Source organism: Parambassis ranga, chromosome 12, assembly GCF_900634625.1.
Source record: "Parambassis ranga chromosome 12, fParRan2.1, whole genome shotgun sequence".
NCBI classification, from domain to species: Eukaryota; Metazoa; Chordata; class Actinopteri; family Ambassidae; genus Parambassis; species Parambassis ranga.
Genome location: NC_041032.1, coordinates 2604117 through 2621972, shown reverse-complemented (window position 1 = coordinate 2621972; position 17856 = coordinate 2604117). Strand labels below are relative to the sequence as shown.

The 17856-nt window shown below is 41.1% G+C and overlaps 1 protein-coding gene across 2 annotated transcripts in view; it reads left to right on the top strand.

Moving 5' to 3' along the window:
- The first annotated feature begins 1278 nt into the window (after positions 1–1278).
- Positions 1279–17856, top strand: part of vldlr (very low density lipoprotein receptor) — a 32484-nt gene continuing 15906 nt past the window's right edge. For both annotated transcript variants that reach the window (XM_028417620.1, XM_028417619.1), the window contains exons 1-6: positions 1279–1795; positions 8254–8373; positions 9456–9578; positions 12765–12887; positions 15358–15566; positions 17411–17573. In XM_028417620.1, coding sequence (XP_028273421.1) covers positions 1723–1795; positions 8254–8373; positions 9456–9578; positions 12765–12887; positions 15358–15566; positions 17411–17573 — 811 coding nt within the window. In that variant the 5' untranslated portion in view covers positions 1279–1722. The remainder of the gene's footprint in view (positions 1796–8253; positions 8374–9455; positions 9579–12764; positions 12888–15357; positions 15567–17410; positions 17574–17856) is intronic.

Below are 17856 nucleotides of genomic sequence, written 5' to 3'. Positions count from 1 at the left end.
ACAGACATGTTCTGGCCACATCCTTTGCTTTTAAAATAAAAACTCTACTTCTGTCAAATGTATAATTCACCCAGACACATAATATTCACTGAATCAATTTCACTTTACAGGAACTTGTCAGCGATGTCTGCAAATAATGATTTTTCCACAGTTGTATTTTATAACAGACTAGATTTCCATTCTTCAGATCTGCAATCACTCTGTGTATGTTTGGAGATGACTGCAAAGAAAAAAGCAGACAGTCAGAGGGTGTGTGTGTGTGTGTGTGTGTGTGTGTGTGTGTGTGTGTAAAAATCTGGGACAGAATAAGCCTTGGGGTGTATCAACAGCCATCAGCCATCACTGAAGATGAGGTTCAATCCTCTGATAAGAACTATGAGTGCCTATAAAACCTGGCAGACAGCAGCCCTCTGGATTTACCAGAGGGCTGCTGATCAAACTAAGGAGAAATGGCATCAGACAGACAGAGGGAGTTTGGTTCCAAGATTCGAGACATCTGCTCTTACAACATGATTAGCAATGAAACGGAAACTTTCCAAGTGCAAGGTGCTTCAAGTCTTTATGTGAAAATATAATTCCTGTCATGTGACTTTTTTATATGGATGCAAACAGCAAAGCTCCTGATCAAAGAAGTCAGGGCCGCTGTAACTGCTGCTATTTGGTGAAGGCTGATAAACACATGGATAAGATCAAGTGATCTTAAAAGGTAAAGCTGTGGATTATGAGTCAACCTTGACTTTGTGATTGTTTTGCCTCTGATCAGAGAAAGCCATGTTGTTTATTTTCTGGTGTGTTGTGTGTTTCTTTGCGGTGTATGTTTTTGAGGATATTTAGGATAATTTTCTTGTGAAAAACCTGACCATTACAGAGTGTTATCTATGTATATATTTTTTGTTTTGTGGAATTGTCTTTTTTTGAGTGCACATGGTGTTTTGTTCCCTTCTTTCCAATATCTTTATGGCCCATTTACATTTCTTTGTTTTACTTACTTTTACTTCTTTATCACCTCACTGCAAAATAAATCAATAAAAAATGTTATCACACAGAGTCACTGTAAATATATTCCTAACGTGTAGAGACCTGGGTGAACTCTAGTCTGTGGTGTTTATACCATAATGTGTAAAAAATGATATAACATACAGAGCTATAAGCTGTACTTGTTACTATAATTCTGAATATATTTAAATCCAGTATGAGCTAATTAATTATTGTATGACGTCATGGCGGGCAGTGAAGGGTTAACATTGTGCCAAAGACGTGCTGAGGGGGGGGGTCCTCCTCAGCTGTGGCTCGCGGCACGCACCAACCCGCGTCTGCTCGTCACCGTAAATGTTTTAAGGAAATGGGTTTTAGCACGAGAGCAGGGAGCGGGAGCCCGGACGGCGCGTGTGTGTAGAACGACATCAAAAGGCGCATGTGGCGCGCGCGGCGGCCGCTCACTCTCACCGCTCCTCGCCGGACACAGTCGCGTGCTTCCTCGGTCGGCGGCGTTGGAAAAACCGGCCATTCTGTTCCGCTGTATGTATGAGGAGTGTGCGTGTGTGTGCGTGTGTGTGTATGCGTGTGTGCGTGCGTGTGTGTGTGTGTGTGTTAGAGAGAGAGCGCGCGCGTGAGTTGTGCGTATGTGTAGTTTGTGCGTGAACCGGCAGAAAGAAGAGAAACAAGCAGGCCAGCGCGAGCCATCCAGGCGAGGCGCGCGGTTAGCAACCAACACAGCCAGAGATGGTCACGTCCACACCAGGGCTCCTGCTGCTGCCGATGCTAATATGTCTCCAGCGCTGCATTAACGTCCACGGTGAGACCACAGTCAGCTGTGTGTGTGTGCGTGTTGTTGTTTTTGTGTGTTTAGAACCGCATGAGGCTAGCTAACACTGCACGAGCTGTACACCTGTCCTGGCTGCACCTTGGGCTAATGAACCGTGCGTTTCCTTGCCTTGCAGCCAGCGCCCGAAGCGTCTTTTTGGGAGGTTTTAAATCAGACAGCTGCTGCTTTTAACGCGCCTTTAATGTGTCTTACGTATGGTTTAAATGTTGGTGATTTTTCCGGCTTGTGTGTTTTAGCTCAGTATCACTGAAAAGGGGGGGGGGGGGGTGCGCAGGCCCGTGCGCCGTGCGCGCCGCTTGTTGAAACGATCCAGCGGCTGCTTGTTGTTTCTCGTTGATCGCTAATTAGCACTGCGGTCAACTCGTTTCACCCTGGAAACAAGCAGCTCACAAGAACGAAGCACTTTCTGCGCTGTGTTGTCGCATGTGCCTCGTCCTGTGGATTCTCCTCTATCAGCACCCCCAGCGAGGCTGCTCATTTATTTATTCATCACTCAGGTGAAAGCTGATGGTGGGGATGGCAGCGTGGGGAGAATCAAGGGGAAAACTAACAGGGTTTAGAAAATCTGGGGAGGTAGCAGCAGCTGAGGGAGTACAGAGAGGGGATCGACCAATCACAGACCACAGGGGATCCCACTGAAGCCTAATTGTGATCTGAGTTGCCAAGGTTAAGGTATTAACACCAGCTAGTGATAAAGTTTCTCCTGAGAAGCTGTTGATGCTTTTCATTATAGGTTCTGTTTTACTTCATACGTACATTTGTCCCAGTCATTTTGATAGATAGCTTGTTATTGTAGCTTTAATGTATGGTATGTTTAGGCTTTTGTTGATGTTGATCACGGCTCTAATGAAATTATATATTTTCTGAGGCAGTTAACTTGCATTTACTGTTACTACACATGTGAACCCCTGTTCCTAGTTTTAGCAATTCTGGCAACACAAAAGGATTTAAAGGCCCAATTTAAGGCTTAATGTAAGGTCACAATTGATTATTTGTTCAGATGTAAGTAGTGGCGTGCATCCCCGATCTCAAATTGTAGATATTCATCAGTCATCGTCCATATTTGATTGTCTTAAGTATTGTTGGTCATGTGAGTTTCTGTGAGTTCTGGTGTTGGTGGAATGTTACCTCAGATGGGAGGTGTGTGGTCTCACAACCTGGCCGTGTTGAAATTACCTTTTGTGCTCTCTCACAGTTTTCAAATCTATTCAGACTTGAACAGCCTCTAGTATGTGCAGCCTAATCCATAATTAGACTACCTTATGATAGCTGGATTACCTGAAACCAGGATACTGGTGCATGTGAACTTCTTATCCCACAGTCTGAATATTCTCTGCTGTGAATGGGTTTCTCATGATCCATGCAAATGGAACAATCATTTTCATAGCCTGTTTGGTAGACAGTGCCCAACCCTATAGTTACACAGAATCACCAATATTTATTCATAGTGGCTACTTTTTGCATGGTGTTTATTTCTGTAGCTAGCTGTCACTATGGTAGGACAAATCCTGCCTAAACACGTGCTTTGTATTGACTGTTCATAAAAGATGAAAGGTTGGGGGTTTAGCATCAGAGAGGGTGAAATGTGCCAGACTGTGATGGTGAATGTAGTCCTATTGTTGTCTTTGCAGACACTGGAGGTTCCTTTTTGCATCTGTACATTTACAAACTGTGCATGTCATCCTATTTTACAATAATGTTAATAGTAATTCCAGCACTAGTTTCCACAAAGGTTTAATTATAAAATTGCTAAAAATTGAATTCTCTCCTACTGAGGTGGGTGGCCGCTGGGAAGACAGTGAATCAAAAGTAATGCTTGTAATGTAAACAGTCTGTATGGCATACAACCACTCTGAACACCACCTCTTCTCTTTCTTGCCTCCATCCAACCCTGAACACATGCATGCACACAGATTGAGATTGTATGAGCCTATTTGAACAAGCTGTGATGTCACGCAAATTATGTAGTAGCAGGAGCAGTAGCAGCGGCAGCGCTGGCCTGATTAAAATGGATGTATTTTCCCCCTCTCTGGTTACTGTGATACATGCTAGACCTAGATCCTCAGCTAGGAGAAGCAGGGGGGGAGGGGGGCTGTGTGGGGGTGCACTTGGTTCTTGAAGTAGGCGGGGTGGTGGACAGGAGGAGGAGGTGGAGGAGGTGGAGTGCAATGCAACCGTTTCTGTTACTGGGGAAAATTGCATTACCATGACCTCCAGTGTGACAGCACTTATATAGCACACAATGCTCTACTATTTTGGGATGGAGATGGTTCTTTGTAGCTCAGTGCCTGTTGAATCTGTGGTTTCAAATAGAGGGGTTCTCTGGGCAGGTGACTGATTATCATGAGAAATGTAACATCAAGCTTTTGCTTACAGTTACTTGTCTCTTCGTGGTTATGGACACATTGCTTTAAAATACATTTGAATGCCACATCATCAGTATAACTGGTTATTTCAAGAATAGTCACAATAAATAAAATGCAGACATTTTGAGGGAAATGGCAGAAGTTGAGAATAATTTTCCCCCTTTATCAAAAACATAATTATAGCAAAAAACTTGTGCTGAATGTGATCACTCTCCCGTAAATGTTATAAACCTGTTTTCATTGTGGTTTGTGTTTTCCACTTGGTAGTCTTCGGCCACTAAGGATATGTTGCATCTAGCACTCAAACTCCTTAATCATTGCAACCTACTGTTGAAATATTCTGTGCATAACAACACAAAGGCACACAAAGGAGGAATTTAGAGGGGTATGAACAGTGAAATTACTGATTAACAAGACTAAGAAGTGAGTAAAGCTTCCTTGGTCCTCATGCTATGGCAGCACTGTGCTGTCTGGAGAGTTCAGACTTCAACCATCAGCTAAAAACTGAGCCTGACAATGCAGGGAGATGGAGAATTCCCTCAAACTGTAGTGTATACTTGCGGTTACCATTGAAGTCTGTTATTGTCCTGATTGGATCAAAGTGCAGGGTGTGCAGTTTTCCAGACAGTAAGTCAATGGGTTTCTGTGTAGAGACTGAGGTAGTAACCCAGGAAGATATGCTCTTTAGGAAACCAAGCACCGGACTATAAAACATTGCCCCTGGAAAAACTCTTCAGTGCATTTTTTTTACCTCGTTTATTTTTTTTAGTTTAAATAAAAATGTGACCTTGTAGAGCCGGTGGGAGCAGAATAATATCTGCACTTTATTGCTGTTGAAATACAGACGCAGATGGGTTGATGCTGTCTAATGCTCAGCTTTGTCTCTAGCATGAGTTTACATATGCATCCATGCAAGAGGGATGAGCCTGTCTTGAGTAAGTTAGATTTAAATATTAAATTCACTCTGGGAGACGTATGATACTTGCAGTTGGGTAGAAAAATATGTGCATGTACCTGTGTTGGTAGTTAGCCAAAATAAGGTTGAACGTTTTGGCATCCTTGGCATCCTTGTAAATAACCAATAAATGAAAGGAAACATTATTTGATTGATAATTCAGCAAAATGAGTTGAGAAGGGTTTACTGACATTTTGTTATGAGTCAACACAGGCCCACACGGTCACTCGGTGCCCGTGCCTCTTTTTATGTGATCTGCTGCTTTCTCTACCTCCATCAGCATTATTGTGCATCAGCAGTGAGCAGTAAGTCAGGGGATGTGATGAGTCTGGACTTTTACTGTTGACATGAAATGCGTTTCTTATTGCATGTGCCAGATTGGGTCTGTGAAGTTATAAGCCTTCAAGGTTTTTTTTGTGTCGTTCTCGTTAATTAGTGAATAGTGACATGTGCTTATTTTGCCTTACTAGTTGTTGGTTGTTGTTTCTTTTAAGCTATTTACATTTGTTACTTGATGTTGTGCATCGTAGGCCTTAGAGAGCATTGCAATTTCAATTCCTGTGTATGTATGGTACATGTGGTATTGAAAATAATGCTTGACTTGACCTTTTTTGCAGAAAACTTTCCTATATTATAATACCAGATTACAGCTTTGCACTACTTTTGTTCTTCACTGTATGCTCCTTTATATATCACGTCTGTTGTGTTCTGTGTGTTCCACTGGAGGACAAATCGGAACCAAATGAAATTCATCGTGGATTGTTTGTAGATGATTGGGCTGCCTGCAAGACACGTTTACTCTTAAATAATGCACTGTTTTCCATTCACTTAGAATTTAAAAAAAAAAAAAAAAAAAAAAGAAAGAAAAAAGGGGGAAGGAATTCCTTGACTCATTTTTCAGTTTCCTCTTTATTCTTCCTAGTCTGAATTTTTTTCTCCTAAGCTCATCAAAAAACTCATCCTGACGTAAACCAATCTTTATTTTGGCTAATTTTACAGATGTGAATCTTTCCTATTTGTTGTATGCTCCTACCTCTAAAGTATTGTTGTCATTAGCCATTATCCTGCATTGATGCAAGCTGTCTCAAGTTGTGTATGTAGCCATAACGATTAGTGTAGTGTCTAAGAACAAAAGGTTTCAATGCTGAACACTGCTTTCTTGGTCATGTTTTGGTTTGATGGAAACCAGCTGATGCTGGTGTTGATTCATTATTAATCATGTTTGAAAATGTTGCATTTAAGCAGCTTTGTGCATTAAAAAAGCATCTTTATGGCACCCATTAATAGACTTTTAATAAAAAACATTCTCTGCTTTGATGGGTGGGTGCTGATTATGTTTGATTAAAATTCTGGTATGTATGCTGTGATAAATTATCCTTTGATTGTCGTTATTGAAAAGGTAGTATACCCTGTTGTAATATGACAACAAACACAGCTGGTACATTCTTGGGTGAATGGAGGTCTGCAGGCTGTTGGCTCTGTGAGCTATGCGTTTACCTTCTCCTTTGCTGTTAAACCTGTATAATGCAAAAAAAGGGACATGTTTGCTAAGTAGGCACCCAAACACAAAATGCAGACATGATGAGCAACATAGACAAATGACAGACATTCAGTGTTACAGTCTTGTCCAAGGAATCTTGCCCAAGACTAACAGTTTGTTGTTGAGTAATATAAAGAGTAAAAATCTCTGTTTTGCTTGAGGAGGAAGCACGTTGTTGTTGACAGCACAGTCGGGTTCACCCATATACAGTCTGTGGGCTCAGTGTGATAGTTGGGTTGTTATCCAGCTATCCAGCTATCCTGCAGCCCCAACCTGTCAGAGCACTCTGCAGCAGGAATATCTGCATTCAGAGGAGAACAAGCCTTGTGTCGGACCATGTGGTGATAGTGATGCTTATGTTTGAATGAACTGTAACTGATGTTTTGTGTAGTTGCAAGTTGTTTTCTTTTGTTTCAATTGGTGCTATTTACTAAAAACATCTGAAACTTGTTATATCAGTACTTTACCTGACCTTCATTTTAATTGCATAAAAACTATTGGGTTGATGATAGTTTAATAAGAAAAGTTAGTGGAATAAAGGACATTTTTGAATGGAATATCTGTCTTTATTGGTAGCACATGCCTTAACAAGCTTAAGCAATATTTCCAAGGTAAAGAAGTGTGTATCTTCATCATCAAAAAACTCGGGGAGGTGATCAGAAGAAACAAAGGAATGTCACCTCGACACTGCTTATGCAATGGGCACATTTTTATTCATGCATATACTCACTCATGTGTTGCTGCTTCAGTTAACGGCCTGAAGCTCTTCAGGTTCAAATCAGATCTGTGTGGGGTGTTTCTCTCTAGAGGAACTTTTGACCCACTTACAACATTTTCCTTTATAACAGTATTTCAGTGACTGGATGCAGCTTTTATCTGACAAAGAATATAAATCTGCTATAAACACCTGCAATTCTTTTTCACTTATTTTTCAAGCATCATAAAAGTTTTAACAAGAAAACATCCTTTTCTTTTTGAGATGTAGAGGACTGTGGCCACTCCTTTGCTTCTACCATTGCTGTGTTCTCATTTTACCTACCTGGACTGACACACAGTCCAGACTAAAGCGAGTCTCAAGGTCATACTGTTATTTTAGGAACTGGAGTTTTGGTACATCCTGTATAAAGGACTGTATGACACACTATTTTGCAAAAACAACGTATAAATTAACTGTATACTACCAAATCTGAAAATGTATTGTAGTGAAGGGGAAATCAATTTAGCATTGATCTTTCCTCAACAATAAATCTCTCCGTTTGCCTCTAATTTGTTTCTTGATTCTAATTGGAGGAGACAATTTCAGGGCATTAAACGTTCCTGTTTCTGCTTAGTGTTATTTATTAAAGGTTTCCGTGTGTGTTTAAGTGTTTCTTTCTCGCAGTACCATTACACATATCAAGAACAGGAATTCTAACCACAAGGCTGATTAAAATTAAATTGTGTGTTAATTGTATCTAAAATGTACAAAGGTTTCTTGTCCCTGTCCTTTCATGTTTTGTACATCCATATCACTAAATACTAACTGTTAGGTTTCTGTTTCCTGATATGTGTTTGTCTTCCTCTGCAGGTACAAAAACAGAATGTGAAGCCAGTCAGTTCCAGTGTGGAAATGGTCGCTGCATCCCGTCTGTGTGGCAGTGTGATGGAGATGAGGACTGCACAGACGGCAGCGATGAAAACTCATGTGGTGAGGATTTATTAGAAATCATCTTTGTGTCACAGATTGTACACTGATAGATGCTCTTTACATTTCATTCACTAAGTTCTCAAAGACGGCTGTCAAATGACATTTAAAACTTACCACATTAGCTCAGACCCAGCAGGATCCATACGAGCATCCCTTGTGACTGAATGACCTGGTGATGGGAAGGTGGCAACAGACTAGAGCTAAATATGGCAACAGCTCTGCATGTGTGTCCAATACCTTCATCTATCTGGGTCGTAGTGTAAATGGAGAAAAGATAAAGTGCAGGAAATAAGTGAAGAAGACAAGGTGGAGAGGTGGAGGAAAATCAGCAAATGTTTGTACCATATGCCGATATGAAATGAAAAGTCTTGATAACCAGATAAGAATTTCAAGATCAGAGAGGTGTTAACTTTCAACCCCAGATGCGTACAGATCCCAGAAAGATAAGAATCCAGTTTTAATTGATACAAACAGAGGGCTGATAATGAGTCCCACTGCGACTTGCTGCTGTCATGGCTGAAAATGGTTGGTCGGTTGTTTCTCAAGTACATATTTGTATGCTGGGCAGAGAGACGGAGGCAAGGGCTCAAGTGTCTTCTTTAGCTCTTGAGCTGTTGCTTCATTGCAAGTGTTGAAATCTCTCAAATACCTTGGAAACCCTCAATGTTCTCTTTCCTGAATGACTGTAGATTAATTTCTCAACATTGCATTAAATGTTTTTTTTACATCTTCACATTTTCTCATTTATTTACAATAAGCTGTTGCGTTGATATTTTAAGGGGGAATTGTTTTTTAAATGTATTTCCTCATCCTTTGATGGAAGTTAAACACAGCAGTCAAATCTCTCGACCATATTGAAAGCATGCTCAGTGCAATCCATAATAATCAGAAGGCAGCAGGTTGTAAACTTGTGACCTTTCCATCCAAGAGAGCCAGAAAGGCTCGGGTTTGATGATCATTAGGGGTGCTATTCTGCTTTTGGTCTTTTCCTTCTGTTTCTGGCTTTCTTTCATGTGAGATTTTTCTTTAAACAACGAGTATCCTGTTTAATAAATACACCTATTTTCTCTTCCACATTCCAGTTAAAAAGACGTGTGCAGAGGTGGACTTTGTTTGTCGCAACGGCCAGTGTGTCCCAAAGCGGTGGCACTGTGATGGGGAGCCAGACTGTGAGGATGGGTCTGACGAGAGCTTAGAAATCTGCCGTAAGTAGATGTTGTCAGAGAGATACTTCTTGACAAAGTATTTAAAAAAAATATATATATATATTGCCCACACATTAGCATGTGTTCTGCTGCTGTCTGTTCCTCCTACACTCTTTATTATGTAAGTCAACCTGTTCATATTAAGACTGACTTTTTATTTGTCCAAACATGGGGATTTATATACACATAATGATATTAAAACAACATATGAAGAGTAAATCATGTATGTAGAGAGTGTATTGCACTCAGTATATGGTACTCCCCCTAAAATAATGCAGATCTTCTGTCTGCAGCAATCTGATTATGCAGAAACCATAAATTGGTCTTAATGTGTAAAGTGTGGTAATTAACCAAGATGCCACACGGAATCATCACTCAAGTGATTAGAGGCCCCTGAACTGTGCTGAGTAAATGTGTGCATGATGATTGACTATTTTTCTTGTACGTGTGCCACCGGAGAAAACCGTGCTGTAACAGGTCAGCTGCCCCGGTGTTTTATAAAGTACTTGGAAGAATTGGCTTCAGTCAGAGGTTTATAGCAACAGGACAGAACTTAATGAACGTTGAAGTATGAAACCAGGTCTTGTACACATGTCCTTTAGGAGGTTAGTCGGTGTGAGCAGCCTTAATTACCATAGACAGTCACTGCAGCGAAGACCATAAGTTCAGGCTGCAGCATACAACAGTATAAACTGACCTAAAAACAGTTTCTCTGTCCTACTTAGGCTCACATCTGTGTGTGTCGCTCATTTACCTAAATATTGTAGGGAGTAAAATGTAGGTTAATTGGCCTGAATGGGAATTGTTTTATAATGGATTATTTTTATTTTATAATCTGAATGTTAAAATACATTTATAGAAGATTTCTGAATTCTTCTACAAACGGATTGACTGTGATTTGATTACTTTGAGTTGCCTAACAAGCATTTTTGGCTGTCGGAGTGCATTGCAGACGCATGCTGTTCCTAACGGATCCTCACACTGCTGCATAAATTCAGCAAGGCACTTAAAAGCAGCGAGGAGGAGTCTCCTGTGAACAGCCCTGTCAAATAAATAAGTTGTTTAAAATGGAACTAAGGAGGGCTGCTGTGTTGTAAATGGTACAACTCTGATGTGAGGACTTAAAGAGGTGCCCACTGACATCAAAGAGATGAGTAATGATAGGAAGTGTTTGGACTATACTTGCGTTTATCAATCGCTGGTTGGTGATTGATAAACTACCTTTCTTCCTTGAATGCATAGATAATTGTTGCTTCAAAAAATACCCCAAAGAAACAGCTGGAGAGCAGGATGTAAGCAGTCTCTTGGATGTCTAGATCATTTTTCAATGTTTTGGTAGTGAAAACTTCAAGTCTCTAAAATTGATTGCCGAATCCCTCTTTATGTGTCATTATAGCCTAATGGCTAGAATAAAAAGCTGAACTCCTTCTGCAATGTTACAGAATCTTGGAGGAGCAGATGGCTTTAGGTTGGCCTAATTTTCAATTCAAATAACTATAGTTTTGATATCTCGATATTAAGCTCAGACTTTCTGACAGAACAGTAGCATTATGCAGTCACAAACCTTATTAAAATAGAAATATGTTTTGGTCTGTTTTAAGATGGCGCCACCGGGGGTTTGCTCTGTAAAATGTGATATAGCTTTCAAGTTTGGAGGAAAGGGGGGTGGGTGGTAGGAAAAAGCAGTACAAGCAGTTGTTGTACGACTGCTTGTACTGTTATCCATGCTTCATTTCCCGGTGTTTGCTGGATGATGTTTGCCGGTGTGGCATACAGGGTTGTGCTCAAGCTGAGTGTTCACAGAGCAGTTGCCTTTAGTTTGTGGAGCTGTGTGTCAACACAGCAGGTTGAGTGCACAAACCTGAAAACGATACCAAAATAAAATCTTTATACCTCTGGCAGAAAAGAAAACAGCACGGCATCCTACAGTCGGGGCAAATCCCTCTTGCATTTTGGAAGTGGATGTGTGCTGCTTGTGCAGCAAAAAGCAGAGTGGTGCACATTGGGGAGTCTTTTAGACACTAGACTTGTTCAGAACCGTTGGCTGTTTAATGATGCCAAAGCCCATCCCAGGCTTCTGCAGCATTAGAAGGAAATAAGGTGCAAAATGTAAGGCAGTTGCTGGATAAGCCTTAGAAAATGGACTGGAAGATGCAGGTGCAGACTAGGGCTTGAATTTTCTAATATCCAAGGCAGTGGGTGGAGTTTTGGTTCACCCTACAATCAAACCTTGTTAAAAAAAATCATTCATAATGTTTGAGATTACAACTTACCCTAAGTTAACGAGTTAACCTTTTATGTTTCCTCCTTAAGTCTGTCCTCCATACCTTCTTAAACATTTTTGAAATTCCGCATTAAGCAGGCTGCCTGTTCATTGTCCTGCTGTGCCATTTGATCTTTCTTGGCAGCTTTCTGACATTGAGCTGTGCTGCTTTAGTTTCATTACTGCAATCTGTGTCCGTGTGTGTGTGCATGCATGTTTCCACTTGCACTGGAAAGTGTGCCGGTCAACTGAAGGTTGTGTGTGTGTGTGTTTAACAGTTGTGTTAAGGTGTACGTGCCGGTCAACCCGACTACCAGAGCTGTAATAGCTGTGCTGTTTGATCAGCTGTTAAGCATGACGTAGCAGCTGGGAAGTATGTAGACGCATGCTTCCCCTTTACATATCCACGTGAAGGACTTATGCTCAAGTTACAGCCTGGGTTTTATTCTGATCTATATTTTGTCTAGACAAGTAAACATTGTCACATGCTTTAATTATGTGAAAAGGACCACTGTGTAAATTGCTTACAGTTGTTGCTTAAAGAATTGTAGTAAGTGTTTTTGCTTGAACAGAATACATGTTGTCGATGGAAACTTGTATGTATTGTCAAGTTAAAGCACATTGCAGTGTCCTAGTCACTTGTCTTATTGGCAAAACTGCAGGTGTCATTGACTCTTGTCAAAGTTGCTTAAATCCCTTTGATGCCTGTTTTTCCAATTTCTAACAAATCAAATTTAAAGATGAAATGTTCACTTGCTGCCTACTATATCACCCACTGACGGGTGCCATGGTAAACAAATAATCAAGTGTTATTCACTTCACCTCTTCCAGGTCAGAATTTTGTGGGTGAATGGTGTATTGTGAGTCTGTATATATGTGTATAACATTAAACTCTGTAATGGCAAATATTTTCATCCCTGCAGACATGAGGACATGTCGTGTGAATGAGTTCAGTTGCGGAGCAGGCTCCACCCAGTGTATCCCCGTCTTCTGGAAGTGCGACGGAGAGAAGGACTGCGACAACGGAGAGGACGAGGTCAACTGTGGTATGTGGCAGCCATCTTTGCCTCAGATTTTTAATTTTTTGGTGTAAACAACATGACATGAATATGTTTTTTAATGTTGTTGTTAATTCCTGGGTTGGAACTCCAAGCCTTGTTTTTGTAGTCACATAGGTCACATAGGAAACAAAGCAAAATTGGAAATGGTTTAATTCTGAATCCAGGCAGCATATCTTTATTGATTTGGATCTCCACCATTGTACAGCAGCTGTGCTTTTCAGAGCACCTGAAGTTGGTTTGGTTCTCCATAACGTGTTGATGAAGATTCTCAGTCATCCAGGTCATACTAGGTAGAGAAGATTGAAGCAAGGCGTCTGGACTTGTAGAGTTTTCTTGAAGACGTTTCGCTGCTCATTCAAGCAGCTTCATCAGTTCTGTTTGGTGGGGAAACATGGTTTATATGTGGTTCCAGACCTCAGTGGGTGGGTCTGGGTAAAACTTTACAAACAATAGCACTAAATGTTTCCATACTTACCTGTGATGATCTGGCTGCCTGGGCCAGGTGTGTCTAACGACTGGCTAACGATTATGGGACTGCAGGAGGGGGACTGGTTGACAGCCCTTTGTTCTTACTGTGAGTATGTGCAAACTTCCTGGGAATGGATGGAATCACTGCATTGTATGTGGTAGAAAGATGATGTCTGAGGCCACCACCTCTGTTAAGGGAAGGTTTTTCCAGCTTAACATAGATGGCTTCCTTGACTCCTCTTTCATACCACCTTTCCTCTCTGAGGTGGAGTTGAACAGCTGAGTCTTGTCCTGAGGAGGTGGCTCTCCTGTGCTGAGCCATTCTTCTGTGGAGTGGTTGTTTAGTTTCTCCAATGTACAGATCAGAGCATTCCTCACTGCACTGGACTGCATATATCACATTGCTGTGTTTCTCCCTGGGAATCTTGTCCTTCGGGTGAACCAGTCTCTGTCTCAGTGTTGTCATAGGTTTGAAATGGACCGGGATGTCATGGTTGTTGAAGATCCTGCGGAGTTTCTCTGATACTCCTGACACATATGGAATGGAGATGTTCTTTCTCCGCCTGGTGTTGTCCTTCTTCTTGTTGTTGGGGGGTCTTGTTTTTGTGGCTTTGATGAGTGCCCACTTCGGGTAGCCACATGTTTGCAGGGCCTTCCTGATGTGGTGTTGCTCCTTCTTCTTCCCCTCTGAGCTGGTTGGTACAGTTTGTGCTCTGTGCTGCAGGGTCCTGATGACTCCCAGTTTGTGTTCCACTGGGTGGTGTGAATCAAACAACAGGTACTGGTCCGTGTGTGGGTTTCCTGTACATAACATAAAATAGATTTTATTTCCATTCCTTTGCTGTCTAAGGGCGTAGTGGCGAATGCAAGGGGGGAAAGCTAGTGATTACTTTTTGTCTACTGAAAGCATTTTAAACCATGCAATGTGCAATTTGTAGCAGCTAAGAAGTGTTTTTTCATTTGTCTACATGTTAACATGCACCTGAAAACCCACGCATATGATGATGTCCCATGTGGTCACACAATATTTTCTGGCCTTGGGTAGACAACGATCTTCTGACACAATGTTGAGCTATTGATTACAAGTCGTGGAGTGCTGCCAAATTTCTGTCCTGGGCTCAGTGAAAGTTAAATGAAATTATTCTGCAACAAACAATAGCTGCAGCTGTGCTGGTAGTCCTTTCACAGTATTAATGAGGCAGAGGAGCTGACATGTAAACAATACTGCTGTGCCTTTTAGAGCTGCTCCAAGCCTATTAAGTGTAGCAGTAATGAAGCTGTTTATCCTAAACACTGTAAACACACTGAGCTTTTCCTGCAGAGCATGAAGCTCTTCTTGGACATACAAAGAGAACTAGAAGTGACAGTGAAGCAGTTTATGGCATGCTGGTAAATATTACCAAAGGGAAAAAGCCTGTCATTTTATATGTTCAACATTTTAACCAAAACTGAACTGAAAATTGACTGTTTAATTAAGGATTGAAGCTTTGCATTGGATTTCCATATTCAATATTTGTGAGTGGAATATTCTAATGAATATGAAACATGCCCAAATGATTTCACTGTATCTACTCTGTATGTGCAAAAGATAATTACATCTTGGACTAGGTGGCTTCTCAAAAGTTTAAACCTTCTTTGGCTGAAAATGCTCATTAGACAAATCAGCTTTTGTGAACAAGGCATGACGTTTATTCTCATTAAACCTACACCAAAGTTGTCCTTGACCTATGTGCCAGGATGATTTACTGCAGAGTAGTGTAATGCATTTTGCAGGCAGTGAGCTGCCACAGGACCATCTAAATCAATAGCTTATGTCCAGTTGTGCACATTCTTTAATCCTGTGGTTGCATCCCCTCTCTACGAACAAGGGGTTTTATTAGTTAAATCAGAGATGTGCAGGTATGTTTATCAATATAACTAGTGTGACACTCACTTGTCCCACACTAGTGGAGCAATACAATATTGACCTCCTGTCCTAACTTCTCAGGAAATATCACTTGCGCCCCAAACGAGTTCACATGTGCCAGTGGCCGCTGCATCTCACGGAACTTTGTGTGTAACGGCGAGGATGACTGTGGTGATGGCTCGGATGAGGTGGAGTGCGCGCCGTCCTCCTGCGCTTCCAGCGAGTTCCAGTGTGGAAATTCGTCATGCATCCCAGCAAGCTGGGTGTGTGATGATGATGTCGACTGCCAGGTAAGGACTGAATTAAGCTAAATATGCACAGAATTTGTTTATTCTCTTTGAGTACTGTGGAGGATTTGGGCACAACATTGTATGATACAAGCTCTAATTTGAGTTGGTGCAATCATGAATGGAAGCAATTTTGGGCAGCAGTAGCCTAAAAAATAGGACTAGATGGCTGACAATAGCTGATGATTACAATGGACTGGCATGGCAAGATCTGTGAGTGGGTGTCCTAATATGTGGTTAGGAGTATTCTTCATCTGTATACATAGGTTGATTGCTAGAATGAGAAAATACTACATGATTAAAACTCCCCAAAATACTGTCATTACTGAAGCGCTTTCAGACAATTCTGATTGTAAAATGCACTATATAAATATATAAATTGAGTTTTATTGAACTACACCTGACCATGACCAGTGTGAACTGATGGCATCCTCACTAAATAGGTATTATTACTGTGTTGAACTTTGACATTGTGAACAGTTAAAAGTAAGTCAGGGTTAAATGCATTCATAGTGCTTCTGAAAGACATTGGCAAAGCTTTAAAGCAGTATAATGTGCAACATCGGTAGTAAATCCTTTCAGCACCTAAGGATGGCTCCAGTCAGAAATCACTCAGAATGTACAAGCTGCCTTAAAAAGAAAACAATTTTTTGCTGGGAGTAGGAAGGAATTTACACAGTTGCTTTCTATATTTTCTGCAGGCAAACAAAAACACTCCCCTCGCTTTGCAGATACCTTCGTACCCAGTGGCGAATAAGCTGCCTCAAACACATACATTCACACACAAACATAGGCTTTGACATTCCCAACATGTTTTCACAAGTTCCACTGAGTCAAGTGGTTTGCTGTGTACTCTGCTGCTGTGTTAACTGGCTATTTGTGTATCTCTGATGGCCCAGACAGACACAGGCGCTCACACCCGCAAATGGTGTTTAATGAGAAGGTCTTTGTCTTAATTCTCCTCACACCAGCCAGCCCTGTGTGTTATGCGCAGCAAATACACACATTCTCACAGTTCATTAATCTCCTCTGGTATGAGTCAGTGACGTTGTGAGATGATGAAAGTGTGAGAAACCCCTTTCAGCTGCTCCTCTTGATCTCATTATATCTGACAGGTCAGTTTTTATTCTAATTAATGAGCTAATCATCTGAGTGCTAAAAGCTTGCAGCTATGTCATGTCCGACCCACATGTCCCTCAAGGCAACATTTCAATCATCTGTGTGGGTGAGCCAGTGATGTATCTGTGCCCTATCCGGCTTGGTTATGTAAACCCTGAAAAGTCTTTAAATGTCATGATATTATAATGTCCTTATCAAGTTACTCTTCTCTCAGTTGGCAAGGTTAAAAAGCATGCCTGAATTTTAGTCCATTATGACTATTACACTGTTGAACAAACAGCTTGTCTTGTCTTTGAAGCAGTCCCCTTGAGGTCTTAATATTTTGCTTTAAGGCACCTGTTGCCAACTGGTTGACATTTTTGCATGCATGCAGTTCTGTATTTTGCATATATGTGCAGAAATACAACAATTACCGGGTTACCAAACTTGCTAATTTTAGAAAAATGCAAATGGTTAATAATGTTGATAAATCTCTGTAGGGGAAAAAAATCCCTAGGCAGCAGTCAGCCTTGAAAGGGGAAATAATCCACATAAACCTGACATATATCTGCCTGCATTTCATAATCTCTCTAGCTAAACTGTGTATTATTTAAATCTATGATTTTTGAAAATTGAAATGATAGATGCGACTGATCCATCATTGTTTGTTTATGAAAGCTTTCACAAACCAGTTGTATTTTTATTTCTGGAAAAGGCATGGAAATTCTCTTCTCACCTTCATGTTACAGGACCAATCAGATGAGTCGCCGACTCGTTGCGGCCGTCACCCAACACCACCAGCTAAATGCTCATCCAGTGAGATGCAGTGCCGCTCAGGAGAGTGCATTCACAAGAAGTGGAGGTGTGATGGAGACCCTGACTGTAAGGATGGCAGCGATGAAGCCAACTGTCGTACGTACACACCAGCTACATTTTACACATGAACAAAACTAGTGTGCTCCTCCAATCCATGCATCCTCAACACTGCATTTACTTGGATCCCCATCAGAACACAAGACAAATACAATCTAGATCAAATAAACGGTTTTTAACAGTAGCAACAGTTACGTTGGAGGTTTTCATTCAGAATGGTAACTTCTAAAGGAAGATGGCATTTAGCATATTGTTTGGAAAAAAACACCTTGAGCTCTGTGTACTCTAAAAATGTCTTCATTACTTGATAATCTGTCTTCAA